Source organism: Microtus oregoni, unplaced genomic scaffold, assembly GCF_018167655.1.
Source record: "Microtus oregoni isolate MIOR12 unplaced genomic scaffold, Mior012 000042F_ref0000377, whole genome shotgun sequence".
Classification (NCBI taxonomy): Eukaryota; Metazoa; Chordata; class Mammalia; order Rodentia; family Cricetidae; genus Microtus; species Microtus oregoni.
In genome coordinates, this window is record NW_024543209.1 from 20,404,415 (window position 1) to 20,423,602 (window position 19,188).

The following is a 19,188-nucleotide window of genomic DNA, read 5'->3' on the forward strand; positions in this document are numbered from 1 at the left end:
AGCTCCACTCAGGTCTGTTGACTGCAACATACTTCTTTCTCTTGGATTGGCTCTATTCCCTGTTAGCAGTCTTCCTCAGCAGGTATCCCATGACTCTGGCATCTCTAACATCTTAGGTTCTCCAAGGCAATCCAGGTTTCAACTTCACAACTTCATGAAATGGCCTCTCTACTAGACTTCTATTCAGGGACACATATCTGGTCTCAGCCTCTGAAACCTCTTGATTCCCACAATCCATCAAATACACTCAGCACCACTGTCTCCCATGTTCCTCCTGGTATGGCCCATTAAGCAGCACTTAAAGCATTCCACTGTGATCCTAACCCAAACTCCCAAAGTCCATATTACACCAAACAACGACATGATCAGGCCCATCTCAGCAATACCCAGTCCCTGGTACCAACTTCTGTCTTAGGGTCTGTATTGCTGTGAAGAGACACCATGATTGCAGCAACTCTTATAAAGAAAATATAACATTTAAGAGTTTGCTTACAGTTTCAGAGATTCTGTCCAATATCATCATGGCATGGATCATGGTGGTATACAGGCAGACATGAAAAACTTACTTGGTGCTTCCTAGCTAGGTATCCCTGTCTCTAATATTTTCACATTCAGTAGTAAATTTCCATGTAAAAATACATTCACTTTCTTGAGGGAGTCTTTTCTAAGTAGCCATGCCAAACATTTCAAGGACTGCAGTGGAAATATTCAACATAAATATCTTGTCCTATAGGGACTATTAACCATGACAAAAAAAAAAAGCCAATTAGGAAGACAGCTAAAATAGCTCTAGGCAAGACTCTGTCACTAACAACTTGTTAAAGAAGGGCACTGAGGTAATTAAAGAAAACCATACCCTGTCTAGACTCACTTCCCAATATTCAGTACTCTTTCTTCCTATCATGATCAGATCAGGCATGGCAGGTTTTAAAGACCTTCACCACGCTCTGCGCTTCTTCCACAGCAAACAGACTGTAGTGATCACCTTCATTTACATTCCTCTAGTTGGCTGGAAATGCTCCCTTACCCAGTTCCCATGCTAATGAGCAGGTCTCTCCACTGTGTGCTCAGTCTCCTTCATAAAACAGGAATGGTGACAAGCCCTTCATCATGAGGCTGCTGGGAGGTCTCAGCTGGGAAACCCAGGTTAAAGACCTGGCATATACTCATTGCACAGAAATGCAAGCCCTCACAGCAAGTCCCAGGCTTTATAGATCCTCCAACATTTAAGATTCCAGCAGTTAGTATGATTGTTGTTATCAAAAACACCAACAGTGGTTAGACACCGCACTCAGGAGGCAGAGGCAAACAAATCTTTGTGAGTTCAAGGGCATCACAATCTACCAGAGTGAGTTCCAGATAAGCCAAGATGACATAGAGAGACCCTGTTTGAAACATACAAACAGTGTCCCTTGTGTCTATGAATGGAAACACAATTTGTATAGTTATTGTCTTAGATAGAGTTACTGTTGCTGTGATGAAACACCATGACCAAAAGCAACCTAGGGAGGAAACGGTTTACTTGGTTTATACTTCTACATCACTGTTCATCATGGAAGGAAGTCAGGATAGGAACGCAAACAAAGCAGGAGCTGATGCAGAAGCCATGGGGGAGTTCTGACTACTGGCTTGGAGCCTTTTTATAGAACCCAGAACCACCAGTCCAGGGATGGCACCACCCAAAATGGACTGTGCCCTCCCACATTGATCACTAATTAAGAAAATGCCATAAAGGTTTTCCTGCAGCCTGATCTTATGGAGGCATTTTCTCAATTGAGGTTCCTGCCTCTCAAATAACTATAGCTTCTCTTGAGTTGACAAAAACAGCCAGCACACTAAAAATAAAAAGTATCAATATAATATAAAATGACTCCTCATGATACTCTGCTATACTCATAGATTCGGTTGTCAACAGAAAAGCTTCTTCCTGTAGCACACAGGAACAGATATAGAAACCCACAGCTGGACATTGGAATGCACAGCTCTAAATGGGATGTCTTTATCAAATCCCTGCCCTCAGTGCTCAGACAACCCCAAGGAAAAGGAGGCCCAGAGGAGACGGGGTCACCAGGAGACTAAAACCCTCTGAATCAGCTGCGCAAGGTTCATAAAAACACACACAGACTGAAGCAGCACGCAGAGGGCCTACATGGTTCTGTGCCGGGTTCACTAGCATATATATTATAGCTTTCAGCTTACTATTTTTATAGGACTCCTGACTGTGTGAACGAGCGGGCCTCTGATTCTTTTGCCTACCCTAGGGACTCTTTTCCTTCTGTTGGGTTGCCTTGTTCAGCCTCGATATGATGCGGTTTTGTTTTATCCTTGTGTGTTTTATTTTGTCATATTTGGTTGTTATCTCTTAGAAGCCTGTTCTTTTCTAATGAGAGACAGAAAGTGAGTGGATGTGGAGGGAAAGGGACATGGTGAGGAACTGGGAGGAGTAGAGGGAGGGGAAAGTGTAATCAGGATAGATTATATGAGAAAAGAATGTATTTTCAGTGAAGGGGGGGATGGCTAACAGTTCCCCAGGCCAGAAACCTAAGCATCCAAGTAACATTCCTCATTACCGCCTGCTGCAGAAAGTCCCCACCACACTCATGGGTGTGAATACTTGGTCTCCAGCTTATGATGCTGTCTGGGAAGATTATGGAACCTGTAAAAGCCTTGCTGGAAGAAGTGGGCTAGCCGTGAGTTTTGATAGCTTGGTCTTGCTTCTTGTCCATTTTCTATTTACTGCAGATCCAATGTAACCAGACCCCCCATACTTCTGTCGGCATAGCTTCTCAGCCCGGACAGCCTATCTCTTCTGAAACCATGGGCCACAGATGACCATCTTTCCTTATATTATTTCATCAATTATTTCGTCCCGGCAATGATGAGAGGAGCTATTGCTCCACCATCAGAAGCAACTCATAACTGTTTCTCACATCTAATCCTTCTTCCGTTCCCATCACCTCAGCCCTAAGGAATCAACCTGGCCTCCAGCCTCACAATGGTGACAAGAGAGATTGTGCCCTCTCCCTTCTGGAACCCCATCAACAGCTTCTAGCTGGCTTTAGGAAAAAGGTGTTTTCCTGTTTTGTTTTGTTTTTAATTTATATTTTTAGCACTGCAGTTGGTTCCTTCCTATTCCCCAAGCCCAGCCTCAGTCCACTTCATCCCCATCATCTTGGCTCAGCTTTCCCTGGCCTCCATCCAGGAGAGTATGCCCCTGCTACCTGAGTGCTCTTCCTCCACTCTGCTAACAGCACTCAATCAAGGTGTCATTTGCTGAAGGTGCCCTGCCCTCCAGCAGCCTGTGCTTTCTGACTCTGACCACACTATCTTCCTTCAGGCAGTGAAGCCTTCCTTGCTGAGACAGCTGAGACAGCTGGGTTCTTGGCAGCCTTCCTCATCATTGTAGGTCCAACTCACATGAGACCGGGTACAAAAAAAAGACACTTGCTCCGTGAAATTTTCTAAAACTTTATAGACCAGTTCCATTAGGGTGTGGAACCTGAACTCGCAAGGATGGGCATGAAGGCTCACAAATCTCTGAAACTCACAGACACCCGCTGCTAGAAGGGGAGAGCAGACAGATGTACAGGTCCCCTTCTGAATTTCCTAGAGAGAGAGGTTCCCTTGACATCAGGCATTGCAGCAAATGTGCTGAGTTGATTCAGTTGTCTCTTTCCCACAGTCTCAGGCCGCTCAGTGTTCTGCCCCCAGCTAGCAGGTGGGCTGAGAATGACTTTATTTCAACAAACAAACATCCAAACTATGTAATCATGGGATGACATCTGAGCTGGATCTAGCTGACTGCTCACAAGGGAGTCTCTCATGATGGTATGCGGGAATTTTCACTGTTGGCCAAGCCAGACACTAGGTACACAGATGCATACTTGGTGATGAGACCAGCTAAGTAGAAGTCAATGACCCAGCTCTTAAAGCAGCCCTCCACCCACCCGTGCTGCAGCACGCTGGAGCTTGTCCTATGTAGCACATGCTGCTTTGAAGACATGGTCTTTGGTTGTTTTTCTGGGGTAGCGACCTCTGCAGGCTGTATACCCTTTTACAAGCCGTAAGGAACATCACACATGAGAAGACAGTAGGATCTCAGGAGGACAAACAGAAACTAGGGACTAAGCGAGCTAAATGTTTATGTATTGAATTTCTCTTGTTGCTTAGGATGACTTATTAATATAAGTAAGAATAATACAAGCCCTAGTATACATGTCTGCCAGTTTCATGGGTAGCAGATTTCCTAAAATCATGTCTAAATGCAAAGAGGACTGTAAATATTTTAAATCACTGTCAGACACTTGCTACTGGACAAACCCAAACCACCAAAGTATTAGCTTTGATCATAATTGGTGAGAGTTACTGGTGGATTTTTTTTTCATTCAACTAGTATTTTCCAGGTTGGCATGAATATTTCTCTCACTTTGTTCAAATAAACACACACATACACACACACACACACACACACACACACACACACACACATCTCAATAGCAAAAAGAAAAGGGAAACGAGAAAGTGTAAAAGATGAAGTTGGGCATGGTGGTCCATACCTGTAATTTCAGCTACTTTGAAGGCTGAGACAGGAGGATTCCATGTTCAAGGCCTACCTGTGCAACTTAGCAGGACCCTGTCTCAAAATAAAAACATTAGGAAATGGGGAGAGGCTGTAACTCAGTGGTGGAATGCTTGCCTAGCATGTGCAGGAGTCTCCGTTTAACCTCCAGTTCACCAAGGGGGGGAGGAGGAAGGGTAGAAGGAAAGGGGAGGAGGGAGGGAAGAAAGGAGAGAAGATGAGAAGACTGACTCCTGCATGCTGTCTTCTTACCTCTACACCATGATGATGCAAGCATGGCCACACACAAAATACATAGATACAATATAAAAGAAAAATACAGCATAACCAATTGCTCTGTAGCAAAAATATCTCTACAAAGTCTTGGCAAAGTTTTACACATTAGAATTATAAAGTCTGAATTGGCCTGGCTTTCCTTATAGAAAAATGCTTCTCATGGAGCAGTTCTACGGAAAGGTAGAGAGGGGGCCACCACCGTTAGGAGTGGGGTTTTTTTTCTCTTAGTCCTCAATAAATTAGTACCCCTGAATCTGTTGAAATCATCTAGAATGGATTCCTTGAGTTAAAGAAAAAGCTATTTAACCCTTTAGTGGCTGCACCTTTGAACTCCCCTGAGGACCCAGAATATTCAAGCTAAAAATTAGTGAGCTCAGTCACAGAGTCCCCATACCTTCCCGCAGCTTGGTTAATATTATACTCAGCTTAATGTCTAGAATCCCAGCCCCAGCCAAAGCACTTTAAGTAGCAGTTTCATGGTATATTTCATTAGAGATTGTACCTAATGATTAAACAGAACCAGTCAAGTCTCAATAATGATATTTGTAATCTGAAGGGCATTCATCCAAGCAGGTGACCTGAACCACAGCTCAGGTCCCCACACGTATTTCCAGCAAGGCAAAGTTTTTCAGTTTCTCCCCCACTCCCAGGTTCCTCACATGACTAAATTTTACCCAAATTCCCATAAAGAAAAATCCAAAGTGAGGTGGGTATATTCAAGAGGCTTCAGCAGTCTGATTTTCCAACAAGAGACTGCCACAGCTTAAAAAGGCTTTCACTGGGGTCTAAGTTTAACTCCTAACTGCCAAAGCAGCCATCTATCTTCCCTGGTATAGACCACCACTAACTCATGAATAGGTCACTTGAAGAAGGACAAGCCCAACCATCTCTTCTTGCTTATCCTTATACTGTTGACCAGAACACCTTCACCATGAATGGGGACCAGCAAACAAAAGGAAGAGAGAGTCCAAACAGACCCTTGATTTTTAAAAAGTAAATGTACGGATACGAATACAAATAACCTTTAGTGGACTGCTCAGGTGGCTCAAGAGATCAAAGGGGCCTGAGTTCAGCTCCCCAGATCCACATGGTAAAGGGACAAAAAACATCTTCCGAAAATTGCTCTCTGATCTCCCCACAATACACCAAATAATAAATAAATAACAAATGTCTTTATTAATCTTGAATGTGGGGATCAGCAAGAGTCAAGGAAAGGAAATGAAGCCCTAAACTATTCTGTGTTCAAATAAGTAGGAACTCAAAGTGGGAGGGAACTGTGGGAGGAAAGAGAGAACACAGGATTCACTCAGAGCTGTGAGCAACAGCTGGAGCCCGGGCTGGTGTGTCTTAAGAAGGGCAGCTGCAATGCTAACTTTCAGCTGAGATTTCTACATGGCCGAAAATTGCCCTCCAGTTCCATGAACCAATGGTCAACGCCCCAGCATATGAGGGATTTTATGTGTATGTCACGGAGAGCATTTATTTCTGGGTTCTGGGTTGATGGCATACTAAACAAACAAAAGCCATAAGGACTCGTGACAGGCCGGATGCTCAACCAATGCTTTAGAGACAGCGAAGTGAGAAGAGGGGGTGAGCATGGCATTTTACCTACAGGAAATCACCAGAGACCTAGGGAAGAACATTGGGTGTTCTGAAGGCTGTGATGTGGCCCAGCTCAGACACTACCCACATTACATCCAACCAGTAACCTACATACATGTTTATAATTTTGGCAATTTGGACGAATTTTCCATGACTCAAGTACTTATTGCTCCTAAAAACTCAGTCCCATTACTGTAATATAATATAATGTATTTAACCTAATCTAAAATTTAAAATTCAAAAAGTGTTTTTCTAGCCCAAATTTTGTTCTTCACCAAAGAAGTTTTTTGCCATAGAGTTTTACAGCAAAGGCCAACACTGATTATAGAATTAAAGTCAATGTGTCACAGATGAGCATGGTTAAACAAAGTACGCTCTGCCAAACAGGACTATGCTTGGTTCTCAGGAGGAAATCACAGAGTAAATTCTTGTAGAGTGAGTAGTACTGATTCCATGTATCTCCAGATCATACTGGTGGGAAAATAAATGTAATAAACATTTACCTGCAACAAAGCATAAGCCAGTGTATCCATAAAGACTTTCAAGTTACTTGAGCAATCTTATCTGTATGAAATCCAGAAAAATGGGATATTCATATAGTACACAGATGTCTACTTTATCCAGCCAATGAGGAGCATCAAAATTCTAAGAGAATTAAAGCTTTACCAGCAGGTACAATAAGTTATGAGTGAGCTTCCTAGAAATGCCTAACAGGAGGTCCCAATGCATATGTTCAAGATGATCAGATGAGGTCAGCCAGAAGCAACAAGATTCAACTGGACTTGGTGTGGCAAATGACAGTTCTTGAGAAAACCACGGGATGTTGAGAAAAAGGGGCAAGGCTTTTGTGGGACTTGGGTTCTAATGAAGGACTCTGAGAGGACCTAAGGGAATCAGAGATCAATTCTGATTGTCTGTTTCCAATGTCAGTGGGTATTCACTGGGAGAGACTATGCAGCAAGGATGATCTAACAATTAAATATGGAAGCAGCAAAATCATGTGACAGTGTGGGCAGTAAGAAGGCAGTACCAGCACCAGAGCCCTGAGCTCACTGCAAGGCTATGGGAGACACTGAGCATCCTGCTAATTCCCAGCTGACCTTCTTCCTGCATAGCCTGTGAACCTGACTGACAGAGGACTACCTGTTCTCGCACCTCTCCAAGCCAACTTTCACTCTTTCTTCTAACTGCAGGTTTTGACTCTTTCAGAGAAATATATTAAATATTTCATTCTATGATTTATAGAAAGAAACATTTTAAGATCTTAATCTAAGAAAAATAGGCCAAAAATAAAATACTCATATTTAAACCACTTTCCAACCCACGGAACCTCTACCTGCACTCCCCCAGGCCTCTAGCCAGGTGCATATGCCCTGAAGACCATAGTTAATGTCATGGTTTAGAAGTGAAATGTCCCCACAGGCTTGTATCCTCCATCAGTCACCAGATGCTGGTACTGTTGTGGAAGGTTGTGGGTCTTTAGAAGGTGGAATCTAGCTAGGGGAAGTGGGTTTGAGGGGTGTGCTTTGAGCTTTATAGTTTAGCTCTGTTTTCTGTCCCATGTGCTTCGAGAAGATGAGAGTCCCAACCTCATGCCGCCATGGTCACAGAAACACCCTTTCCCAAGCCTTCCACACCATGATGGATGAATACTCTAAAACAGTAGAGTGAAATGAATCCCCTTAAGTTACTCCTTCTCCTATATCTGGTCACGGGGACACTGAAACTAAGTAACACAAAAACTGCCTTATTTCTGGCTCTTACCTGACTCTAAGCTCCTACAGAACAAAGCTATGAAGCATTTGGCTTACACTCCACACTCAACACAGTTCCAAGGACATCCCAGGTGTTTTGGAGCTAGGGCACCTGTTCTGTCCCTCTCTGTCTACAGAGTGAGCTATGGCCCCTTCATGGTTAAAGAAAGTTTGTATTCTATTTATAAATGTCACTATGTGAAAGACTCTCTCCACAGACTGAACAAGGAATACAGGGATAAGGAGTGGCATTCACATCTAGGTCAGAGCAGATGGAAGCTTCCATCAAAAGGGTCCACAGATAGTTTTGCAGCAACACAATAACCCTGAAGCAAATAATCTAGCAAACTGTCTCCAAACTGAATCACTGTCCTAGTCAGTCAGGGTCACTACTGCTGTGATGAAATACTATGATCAAGAACTCAAACAGAGCAGAACCTGGAGGCAGGAGCTGATGCAGAGGCCATGGAGGGGTACTGCCTACTGGCTTGTTCCCCGTGTCTTGCTCAGCCCACTTTCTTATAGAACCCAGGACCACCAGCCCAAGGATGGCACCACCCACAATGGACTGAGTGCTCCCCCACCAATAACTACAATTTCATGATAGTAAGAAACTAAGTGTGTCTTCTCTGTGGTATATGTAGATATTCAGTCATATGGAAGCAAAGCATTCAAGGCAGAAAACACAAAGAAAGGAAGCAGAAATCACATGCAGTTAAATCAGAGGAGTGAGGCCAATGTGAGGCGGTGAGGGCTGCTGTGTGAGGCAGGGCGCTCTCACAGACTCATAGTCTAGGAAGAACAGAAGAACCGGGCCAGTTGACTTGAACATGGAAACCCATAATGAGGTCTGAACTGGGCTGAGAAGGAGAGAAGGATGGCTCAGTTAGAAAAATGCTTCCCAATGTTCACTTCTAGCTAGTGGGCACATGTCTTAACTCTGGCTCTGGGAGGATAGGGAGACGGGAGGCTCCATGAAACTCACTAGACGGCCAGTCTAGATAAACCAGTAAGGTCCAGGTTCAGGCTCAGACAATAAGACGGAGAACAACTGAGGAAGACGCCTGAAGTTGAGCTCTGTCTTCCACATGCACATGCACTCACAAACACTCAGAGAGGCAGAGATGAGCCTGGGGGGACAGAGCAGCAATGACAGCAGTCATAGAGCACTGAAAATTAAAGTGAGGAGCACAAGCACCAATGCATCTAGCCAGGACATGGGCACCACTCTATCTAAATCGCTATGTAAAAAAGGAGCCATTATGTAAAAAAGACTGCACCAGTCTTACAGGATCTGGGAGCAGAATATAAATGCTAAGTCCCAGCACAGAAGTAGGTGTTCCCAGCTATGATGCCTAGGACTCCTCCCCTATTCTGCATAATCCCAAAGAAGTGCAGAGACCCTTGTGCTACAAAGCCCACTGGGAATAGTTAGAAGGACCATGCTTACAGTGACTAGGTGCATTCTGCCGCAGTACTTTGGTGTGTAATCCTATCGCTGCAAACTCATTGAAGGCAATCACTTCAGGTTTGAAGGAAATTTCCTCTAGTAAACAGTTTTCTATCCTTCAAAACGATGCATCTTGAGAAGATATTTTTATGTCACTGCTCTATTGAAGCTTCCCTTTAAAACAACTATAAACTCTGAAAGTCTGGGTTCTCTAAATCAGCTTCCAAAGTTGTCACTAATGGCCTTCCTCTTACAAGTTTGTGTGCTCCAGCGGTGGCCAGAATGGGTTCTGCAGAAGGTGACCAGTGTATTCTCAGTGGACACTGAGAACTAAAATGAAATCCCCACCTTAGATCAAAGAAAGAGGATTCATGCTTTTTGTGAGAGGTGTCCAAGTCCTTTTTCAAGATTTGAACATAGTCTTATAAACTTATGAGCTTATGAAATTCCAGAAGTTTGATCATAAATCATATGTGAAAGACAGAACTACTTCCCTACAGCAAGACTTGCATATACAAAAGATGGGGTCTCAGGGCAAATGCTTTTCCACAGACAGAAGCAACACAGCAGTCCCTATCCCTCCCCCCTCTGCTTATACAAATCAGGTAGATTCCAAGATCTTCTTCTATGAACATGTGAACCCATAGATGGTACCAGACCCTACCTATCATACAAAGGACAAGGGAGTAATAATGATAAGAAAATAATGTCAGAAAATAATGTGACTTTTACATTTTCACTTCATATAGCAAGCACTTTTCAGCTTCTCTGTCATAAGTAAACTCCCAGTGCTATTATTTGTGTATTTGAGGGCCTTTATTAAATTACATATGCACTGCAATACTGAGATAGTCAATCTAAACATTAGAGCGGCTGCTTCCTGACTAACCGGACTACGTTACACAGCATGAAAACTCTGGAAAATGTATTACTAGTGTACCAATACAACTCAGAACTTGCTGGGTCACCAAAACCATGGAAACTAAACCATAGGAATTAGTGAGATGCTCAGCAGGTAAAGGCATTTGTCAAAGCCTGACTGCCTAGTTCCAGCTCAATAGGAAAGAACAGACTCCACTCCCACAAGCTGTCCTCTGACCTCCAGGTGAGTACCGTGGCATATATGACCCCCCCCCCCGACACACACACACAATAATACTACAGAACCAACAGTTAAAGTGATATTTACTTTTTCAGATACATTTATTATATATGTATGATTGTTTTTTCTGCATGTATGTATGTGGGGTGTGTGTGTGTGTTTCCTACAGAAACCAGAAGGCAGAATTGGATTCCACAGAACTGGAGCTACAGACAGTTGTTGTATTTTGGTTCTCTTTGTTATTTTCGTTTTGGTTTTTGACTTTGATACTGGTTCTATGAGATAAGGTCTCATATATCCCCAGCTATCCTCTAACTCACTATGTAGGTGAGGATTACTTTGAACTCCTGATCTTTTTGTGGTGCTAGGACCACAGGTATGCAGCATCACATGCAGCATGGAAATAAATCTGTTGCACTCTCAATAAACCTGTTGCACACCTCTTACACATTACCAGATTCAATGCCTTCTCCATGGGGACTGGAGCTCAAGCTGTTGAGAAATTCATACATCTCAAACTCTACCACAGACACATGTTCCAGCACCTATCGTATCCAAGGTGGCCTATTTCAGGCAAGTGTGTACAGATTCATGTCCAGAACTAATCCACTAAACTGTTATTTCCACTTAGTGTAACTACTAGCAAGAGCTCATTCTTTATCCATAATATAAGCACAACCATAAAAATGTATACCGTTGTCTGCTTTAAATTTTAAGGCCCATCACTTCCATGCATAATTAATGTGATATGCATTGAAAAACCAAAAAGATAGACAATGTATTATTTTAAGCAAGATCTGGAAATAGCACCTCTTCCACAAACCATTCAGTAAATACTCCTTGAATAATGAATGTAATCTCACATTCTTCAAATACGGCACAATCAGACTTTTTACCTTATGTGACTTTCCTACAGTGATCTAGTTGGTAGCATGCTTAAGTAGAATGAGAGACTATGCAAAGTAGAAGGTTAATACAAGTTAGGGGTGGCTTTCAAAGATCACAATAGCTGAAGCTGTAACCCAGTGGCAGAATATTTGCTTAGCATGGTCAAGGTCCCAGGTTCAATCCTCAGAACAAAAAGAAACAAAAAGACATGGTGACACATACACCTAGTTACTCTGGAAGCCCAGACAGAAATTTAAGTTCAAGGAAAGCCTAAGCTACAACAACTTGAGGCTAAACTTTCGAAGATCCTATCTCCAGCATAATAAGTAAATCAATAAATAGATAATAGATAGATAGATAGATAGATAGATAGATAGATAGATAGATAGATAGATAGACAGACAGGGAGTGTAACTCAGTAGCAGAGTTACTTGCTTAGCATCTGTAAAGCCTTGGGTTTAAACCTTAGCACAATAAAGACAAAAGTAATAAAAACAAAACAAACATATTTTTGAGCCAGGCATGGAGGTGCACACCTTTAATACCAGCACTCCAGCGGCAGAGGCAAGCAGATCCCTGTAAGTTTCCAGACGCCTAGTCTACATAGTGAGTTTCAAAACAGTCAGGACCATGTAGAGAGATCCTGCCTCAAAGAAACCAAAACTAAAGATACAGCAAGTCCAACATGGCTACTGCTTGTATGTTAGAAAGCCCCGGGCTGAAAGCGTGTTCCTGGCTGTTTCTGACAGGTAATCTCTCAGTGGGTGGGCAGAATTCCTTGTGGACTTTGAACAGAGATTTACTCAGCATTACTTTGCTTTGAACAGCATTACTCAGAATCTTATCACACTGAACAGGGCATGGGAGAATGTTTTAGCCAATGCTGTGTGCCTGAGCACGTGCCTCTGTCCAACAAAGAAGGAACTGCTCTTCCCTAAAACATCTAGTGCCCCTTACATACATTTAAGAACTCATATTTTATGGTTAGAATGTGGTACACATGTCAGACATACTATAAGAAACAACAAGTAAAAGATGGTATTAATTTGAACCTTAGAAATAGAATTTGCATTACCTCAGTATTAACAGCCTCCATTGGTCTTTTCTTGATTTCTCCTATGTCCAAGTAACTAGAAGGTTTTAAAAAAAAAAAAAAAGGTAAGGGTTGTTCTTACAGGTTTGAAGTCAGCTATATAAAATGTTTAAGCATTATTAAAAAAATACAGCAGTCATAGGAAACGTGCAAAAGCCTGACACAGAAATCAGTAGGCACTAGTATTGTGGGGAAGGTGTTCACACAGCCTCACCAACCTAGAGCAGAAGCATCAAGGGAGCTAGAGCCGAGGATGACCTGCTCTGGTCAGGAAGCATGTCTCCCTTAACAGTCGATTCTCACTCTAGACTTACTCTCCTTCCCTCCCTCGCCTTCCCTCCACCCCTCTGCTAACCCTAACCCTCCCTCTTTCATTATTTTTCCCTTTTTTAGAGACAGGGTTTTATATACTGAAAACTAGGCTTGAGTTTACCATGTCACCAAGAGCAACCCTGAATTTCTGATCCTCCTGCTTCTACCTCCCCAGTGCCGGGATTACAGACATAGGCCACAATCCCTGCTTTGTGTGGTACTGAGGTTCAAGCCCAAGGCACGCACGTCCTCTACCAACTGACCCACTCTCTAGCTATTTAATGCAGATCCGGTCAATGAATTCTGTGAGTCACATTAATTACAAAAATTAGGTAAAAGGAAATAGTGAAAGCCTGGGAAAGACAGACTGGGGCACCAGAGTCAAACCTGGGAGAGACTGGGTAGGTTTCCCAGTGACACTGAAATAAATGCCCAGCCATGAGGGGTGGCCTTGAATCAGTTTACAGACAGATGGGGGACTAGTTGACTTCTGAGACTATTGTTATCCCATTTCTTTTCACTACAGATACTAACTAGTGCCTCTTGCCTAAATACAACTTGAAAATTGTTATCTTTGTCAACTTCAGGGGATTCGCCCATCCCCATCAGGGGATCTGGTTCCAGTTTGAAATGCTGTCTTATAAATAAAGGACGCTAAGTAATTATTTTAATATAAAAATATAAATATAGCTTCTAATCTATAACCACAATTAGAGACTCAACTATCTAACTACTATAGCAGACAAGTTGTCCAAAAAAAAAAAAGAGTTTATTCAGATGGTAAAGACACCTGCCATTAAGCCTGCACTCCATCCCTGTGACCTACATGGTAGGAGAGAACTGACTTCCCAAAGGAGTCCTCCCACTACAGCATGTACACACCTACACACACACACACACATACACACGCATCAGACAAGAATAACAAGTGCAAGAAATTGTTACAAGTTTACATATTAGAATTAACTTTGACTATTGAACTGGGTTCACCGTTGGCTGATGGTGTTCAGATATTTTTATTTGGACAGAATATTAATTGATATGGAACTTCAACTACATTTCCTTATGCAAATGATTATGTGAGGCAGTATGAACAACTGATCTCATCAATGAGATGGGTCTTTTGTGAACTTCCTGGATTTATTTCTATCAAGACAGCAAAATATTCTGTTGCACACCAGAGAATGTTTCCTGATTTATATTCTAAATGTCTCAGACCTATTAGGTTAATGGAGGTGAGACAATTCCAAAAATGTCTGAGAAAAGTTTTCCATGTATGTGCACGTGCACTTTATAGGTGTGTGTCTGGTCATGCCCATGTGGCAACTCACATGTGGAGGACGGAGAACAGTTCTGTAGAATGGGTGCTCTCCTTCCACCTTTATTATTACATGGTTTCGGGGGTCAAACTTAGTCATTAGGTCATTGCAACACAAGCGCACCTTTATCCTCTGATCCATCTTATTGGCCCCAAGAAAAGTTTTGAAAAATTACTCTCTAAAAGTGCTGTATTGGAAAGATTTAAACCCTACCTGAACCTTAGAGACAGTGTCAAAAACATTAGAAACGTCTAAGCGAAAGACATTCCAGCAGGAAACTGATCATTTCTTTTTGACGAGAATTTTTCTGTCTTCTCTTACATTACGTTACTCAAAGTGAAAACCCATGAATGGTCGTCAGAACTCTTCAGACCCTCTTTTGTCTTTCAGTTGTTTTGGTTGTACAAGCATACAATGCGAAGCTTCAAACATCCGGCACTTACATCTGTAGTGTCTATCCCTACCAGCAGAGGCAGATAGTGACTGCTACCTGAACACCAGTGTCAGCATGGAAAACTAACCATGTGGACTTCAATAACAAACTCGTGTGTTCTCGTGTGTGAATTAAAAGCAAAAATTAACATTGCAGACTCACTATATACACATAAAAAGTGGTTTGAAAAGCAAGTTCTGTTTGTCTTGAAGCTGTAGTTTTTCATCCTGAATCAGTAGTACCACACCAACAAAGATGGACATGAATGATATAGTCTACAGCTTCCAGCTGTTCAAAATCTGAACCGGATTTCCATCCTCGTGAAATTATTCTGTCTCTAAGTGGATTGTTTTCACTGTTTTTGCTGTTGTTGTTTGAGATGGGAGCTCCCACTACCTAGTCTGGCTTTGAACTTACTCTGCCCAGGCTGCTCTTAAACTCCTGTTCCTCCTGTTTCTATCTCGCAAGTGCTAGGATTACATGTACTACTACACATAGCGATGGAAATAATATAATTTAAAATATAGACATAATACAAGATATTGGCCATAGAGATGCCTTATATTTATAAAATACAGTGGCATCTACAAAATGCATTAATAGCCATAGTTTTACCTTTTTATTTTTTTAACATGGGGTCTCGTGTGTCTAAGACTGGTCCAGTAGCACATAAAACCAGGTTTAGTGACACTGGAGAGATAGAGGCAGAAAGATTATAAGGCTCAGGCTGACCTTGAACTTCCTCTGTAGCAGAATATGACCTAACCTTATGATCTTCCTGCCTCTGCCTCTTAAGAGATCAGGTTACAGTGCACCATTCCCAGGTCTGTGGTTCTGGGCATCAAGGACTGTGCCCGCTATGCAGTACTCTCCCACCACTGGTTGGATGACTCCAAACATCTTTGCTGTAAGGAGCCAGCAAAGCCTACGTGCTCTGGTTGAACTTCTGAGTTTCGGGAGGTTGAGGCAGGAAGGTGGGGGTCACCCTTGGATTCATATGGGGGTGAAGACAAGACTGAACTACATGAAAGCTTCTCAAGGAAACAAAACAAAGATAGCTAAATTTCTTTTAGACACGGTGTTTTAATTGAGCTCTATGTCTACTTGGAGTTAGACATATCATGTTTAAGGGAAGTTTCGGAGAAGGAAAAAAAAATAAATTCAGACATACCACTTGTCTCTTGTAAGAAGACAGTTTCCATTCCCAGAGAGCAGGACCCCTGGAGCTCAACTTATACAAAACACATGAGCAAGGGCACCACTAGAAAACTTTGGAAGCATTTTGGTGAAAATGCTTCCATACAATTAGAAAATAATCATGGGAAATGGATTTATAGTAAATATTTTAGCTTTTTGCTATCCTGGAACCCAAGATAAATTTAAAGTATTTTGGAAATATTTTAAAGCTATAGAATATAGGATTATCTACGACTCCACAATTTCTTTGGTAGATGCATCCAAGAAACAAAAAGTGGCAAACAAATGTTCACAGAGACATTCTTCATAATAGCCCCAAAGTGAACAACCCAAATATCCACTAACTGCTTGATGAATGGAGGGGAATCGTTAGCTCCATACCAGGGAAACTATTCAACTGTAGGGTGGCACTCTTCCATGCTACAGAGTGCACGGACCTTGAAAGTGGTACAGAGCAAACAGAACAGACACAAAGTCCACCTGTTGTACTATTCGATCCCATAGATACAGAAAATAGATCTGTGGTTTGCCTGGAGGAAGAGGAAGTTCAGAGGTGTCCGTTTCTTCAGGAGCGTGATCAAAATACTGTAAAATGGATTTGTAGTGATGGTTCACAACTCTGGAAATCTTGGAAATTGGTGGATTCACCAAAATATATGCCCGGAAAGCCTTAAAACACTCACGGAATGTAAGAATTTACTATCCTGTCCACTCCTGATAACCCTCACCTCCCACATAAACTTAAGAACTTTTCTTACTGTTCCTATCTCCTCATGATTTGCATTGAAATTAGCGATGTGCAGATGGGAAGTCCTCAAAGATGGGTCAAGTCTGTCCAGCTCAGTTCACTCTGCAAACCTTAAACTCTGTTGTTAATTCACAGAAAATGACCTTGGGGGAGTTCCCTATCCAGAAAGTGGCCTGTGGGTCCTAGCGAGAGACCTGCAAAGACACAAATGCTTTTCCAAGCATTCTGTGACTAGCACAAACACCTAGGATACAGGAAGACAGCACAGCACCTGGCTCTGTGCATTCTGCTTGCAATGAAGGAATTCAAACAATGAAGAGGGAAATCATAACAGAGCATCCAGCCCTTGGAATTAACTCATAAGAAATCTTTTTCCCCCCTTTTAAGTTTAAGGGGTAGACTTTAATAAAAAAAAAAAAAAAGCCTGTAACCTCACACTTGGGAGGCTGGGGCAGGAGGAGAGTGGATAGTTCAAGGCCACCCTGATGGACACAGTGAGTTTCAATATGAAGCTACAGCGATGCTGTATCAGAATAACGAAATAATGTTGTTGCTTCTACACTGTTTAGCCAATCATTTAAAATCTCACCTACTGCTACTGGAGCGAAATTCCTTCTCCAGTTTCAATTCTACCAGCAACTGCCAACTCCTGGCTAGACTTCCCGGAGGTAGCCTATCAACCACGCCCCAAGGCGCAGGGGAGCTCTACTCACTTGAGTTTCTTGAAGGCTTCCTGGCCCCCGGCCACGTAGTTGCCCCCGCTTTCGATCTGGTCCAATTTCCGGATGCGGTGGCCCGTCCTCGGGGTGTAGATGTTCCTAACTGCCCCAAAGGGTGCCTGCACACCGCCCGTCACTTCCTTGAGGAAGACGTCGAAGCTGGACACCTTCTTCTCATGAATGACGACACGGCGCCCGGCGAAGAAGGGGTCCCCATTGCGGTACACCAGCACACTCTTCACCACTGGCTGCGACAGGTGGCTGGACCTAGCGCTGGGGCCGTTCATCTTCACCGCTGGATGCCCGACCCGCTGGCACTCCACAGGCCTGCAACACCAGTTCCTGGACCGCCTCCTGCAGGGACGAAGAAAAGTCACTCACAGGTGAAGAAGAGCCAGCCGTGCGGAGCCAGCCCCGGCAGGTAGCAGTTCAAGTAAGGCGCGGCGCGGATGGCCAATCAGCGCTCGCAGGCTCGCACACCTGTCTCTCCCGCCCCGCAGCACCCAGGTATGCTGTCTGGGAACCCGTGCCGCCCGGGCTTTAAACCCCTGCGCGAGCTGGGACAGGAGGGACAGTGGCTGACGCGCGCACTCAAGCGCGCACACACGCACACGCACTCAGGCGCACATTAATAACATGGCGAGATTCAGTGCCTGTCATCACATTTGTGTTGTTTCTCCCAACCGCTTCAGTTTTTTTCTTTCTTGTGTCTTGCACTCTAATACCACCAGCTCATTCGCCCTCCTCCGCCCAATAAAGTCATTAAATCCCGGTTAAGGTTGCCGGGATTTTCTTTTGAGGAAAATAAGCCACTTAAAAATGCACTGAGAAGTCGGACCCAGTGGCGCACATCTATCATCCCAGAATTAGGGCGACTAGAACTGGAGTATTGCCTCGAGTTCGAGGCCAGCCTAGACTACCTAGAAAGTTTTAAAACAGCCTCAGTTATAGCCAGACTAAATTAATATCAATAAATTAAATAATCTGCACAGATAGAAGCAGAGGCGACGCCCGAGTCCGAAACCCCGGGACTCTGGTCTGGCCAGCGCCGCCCAGTGGTGAGGTTCTGGTGGGCCCTTCGCAGTGGTACCTACCGACACTCGCAGGAAGTGGGGGAGGGGCTGAGGGAGGGGCGCAGTTGGGGGCGGGGCGGGTTGCTGGCGCTGGGGCCCGCACCGCTGTGAACCCTAGCCCGCCGCGCGTCCCTAGCACCGGTCCTCCCTCCGCCGTTAGTGTCTTCTGAGGGCCTGCCAGGTCCACCGGGAGCCCAGTTTGTTTTTTTCTCGCCGTTTCCATAGCAACTGCAGCCTCGTGCGGAGAGTTAGCCTATGAAGTAGGTCTGAGCGAGCTTGCCTCCCTTGCGCTTCTCTAGCTGCTTCTGGCATCAAAGTCATAAGGGGGTTGGGAATGAAATTGCCATGCCAGTGCTGTGCCAGTGTGGTTCTTGGAAACCGACACACAGCCAAGTAGATGATACCCTACAGTATTTTCAGTGTCTACCATGTGACGAACATTAAAGAGGGTATTCACAAGAAGACTTGCTCTGCCCATGAGCTTGCCTCCACGTTGATTGTGTAAATTATTAGATCAGGCTGTGGGATCCATATGGGGTTGAGATTTTAATCAAGAATTTTGGAAAAATCGCAAGTGACAGAGTCCACCTGTAATCTCAGCATTCGGGGGACTGACGGCAACATTAGCCACAAGTTTCAGGAC

General features: G+C 43.6%; 1 protein-coding gene across 1 annotated transcript in view; it reads right to left on the reverse strand.

The window, feature by feature from the left end:
- The window catches only part of Dcdc2 (doublecortin domain containing 2), a 165,127-nt gene extending 146,437 nt beyond the window's left edge, over positions 1-18,690 (reverse strand). The window contains exons 1-3 of the mRNA XM_041632902.1: positions 18,567-18,690; positions 17,467-17,826; positions 12,727-12,781 (exon numbers count right to left, since the gene is read on the reverse strand). Of these exons, the coding sequence (XP_041488836.1) occupies positions 12,727-12,781; positions 17,467-17,759 (348 nt within the window). The 5' untranslated portion in view covers positions 17,760-17,826; positions 18,567-18,690. The remainder of the gene's footprint in view (positions 1-12,726; positions 12,782-17,466; positions 17,827-18,566) is intronic.
- Positions 18,691-19,188: the final 498 nt, after the last annotated feature.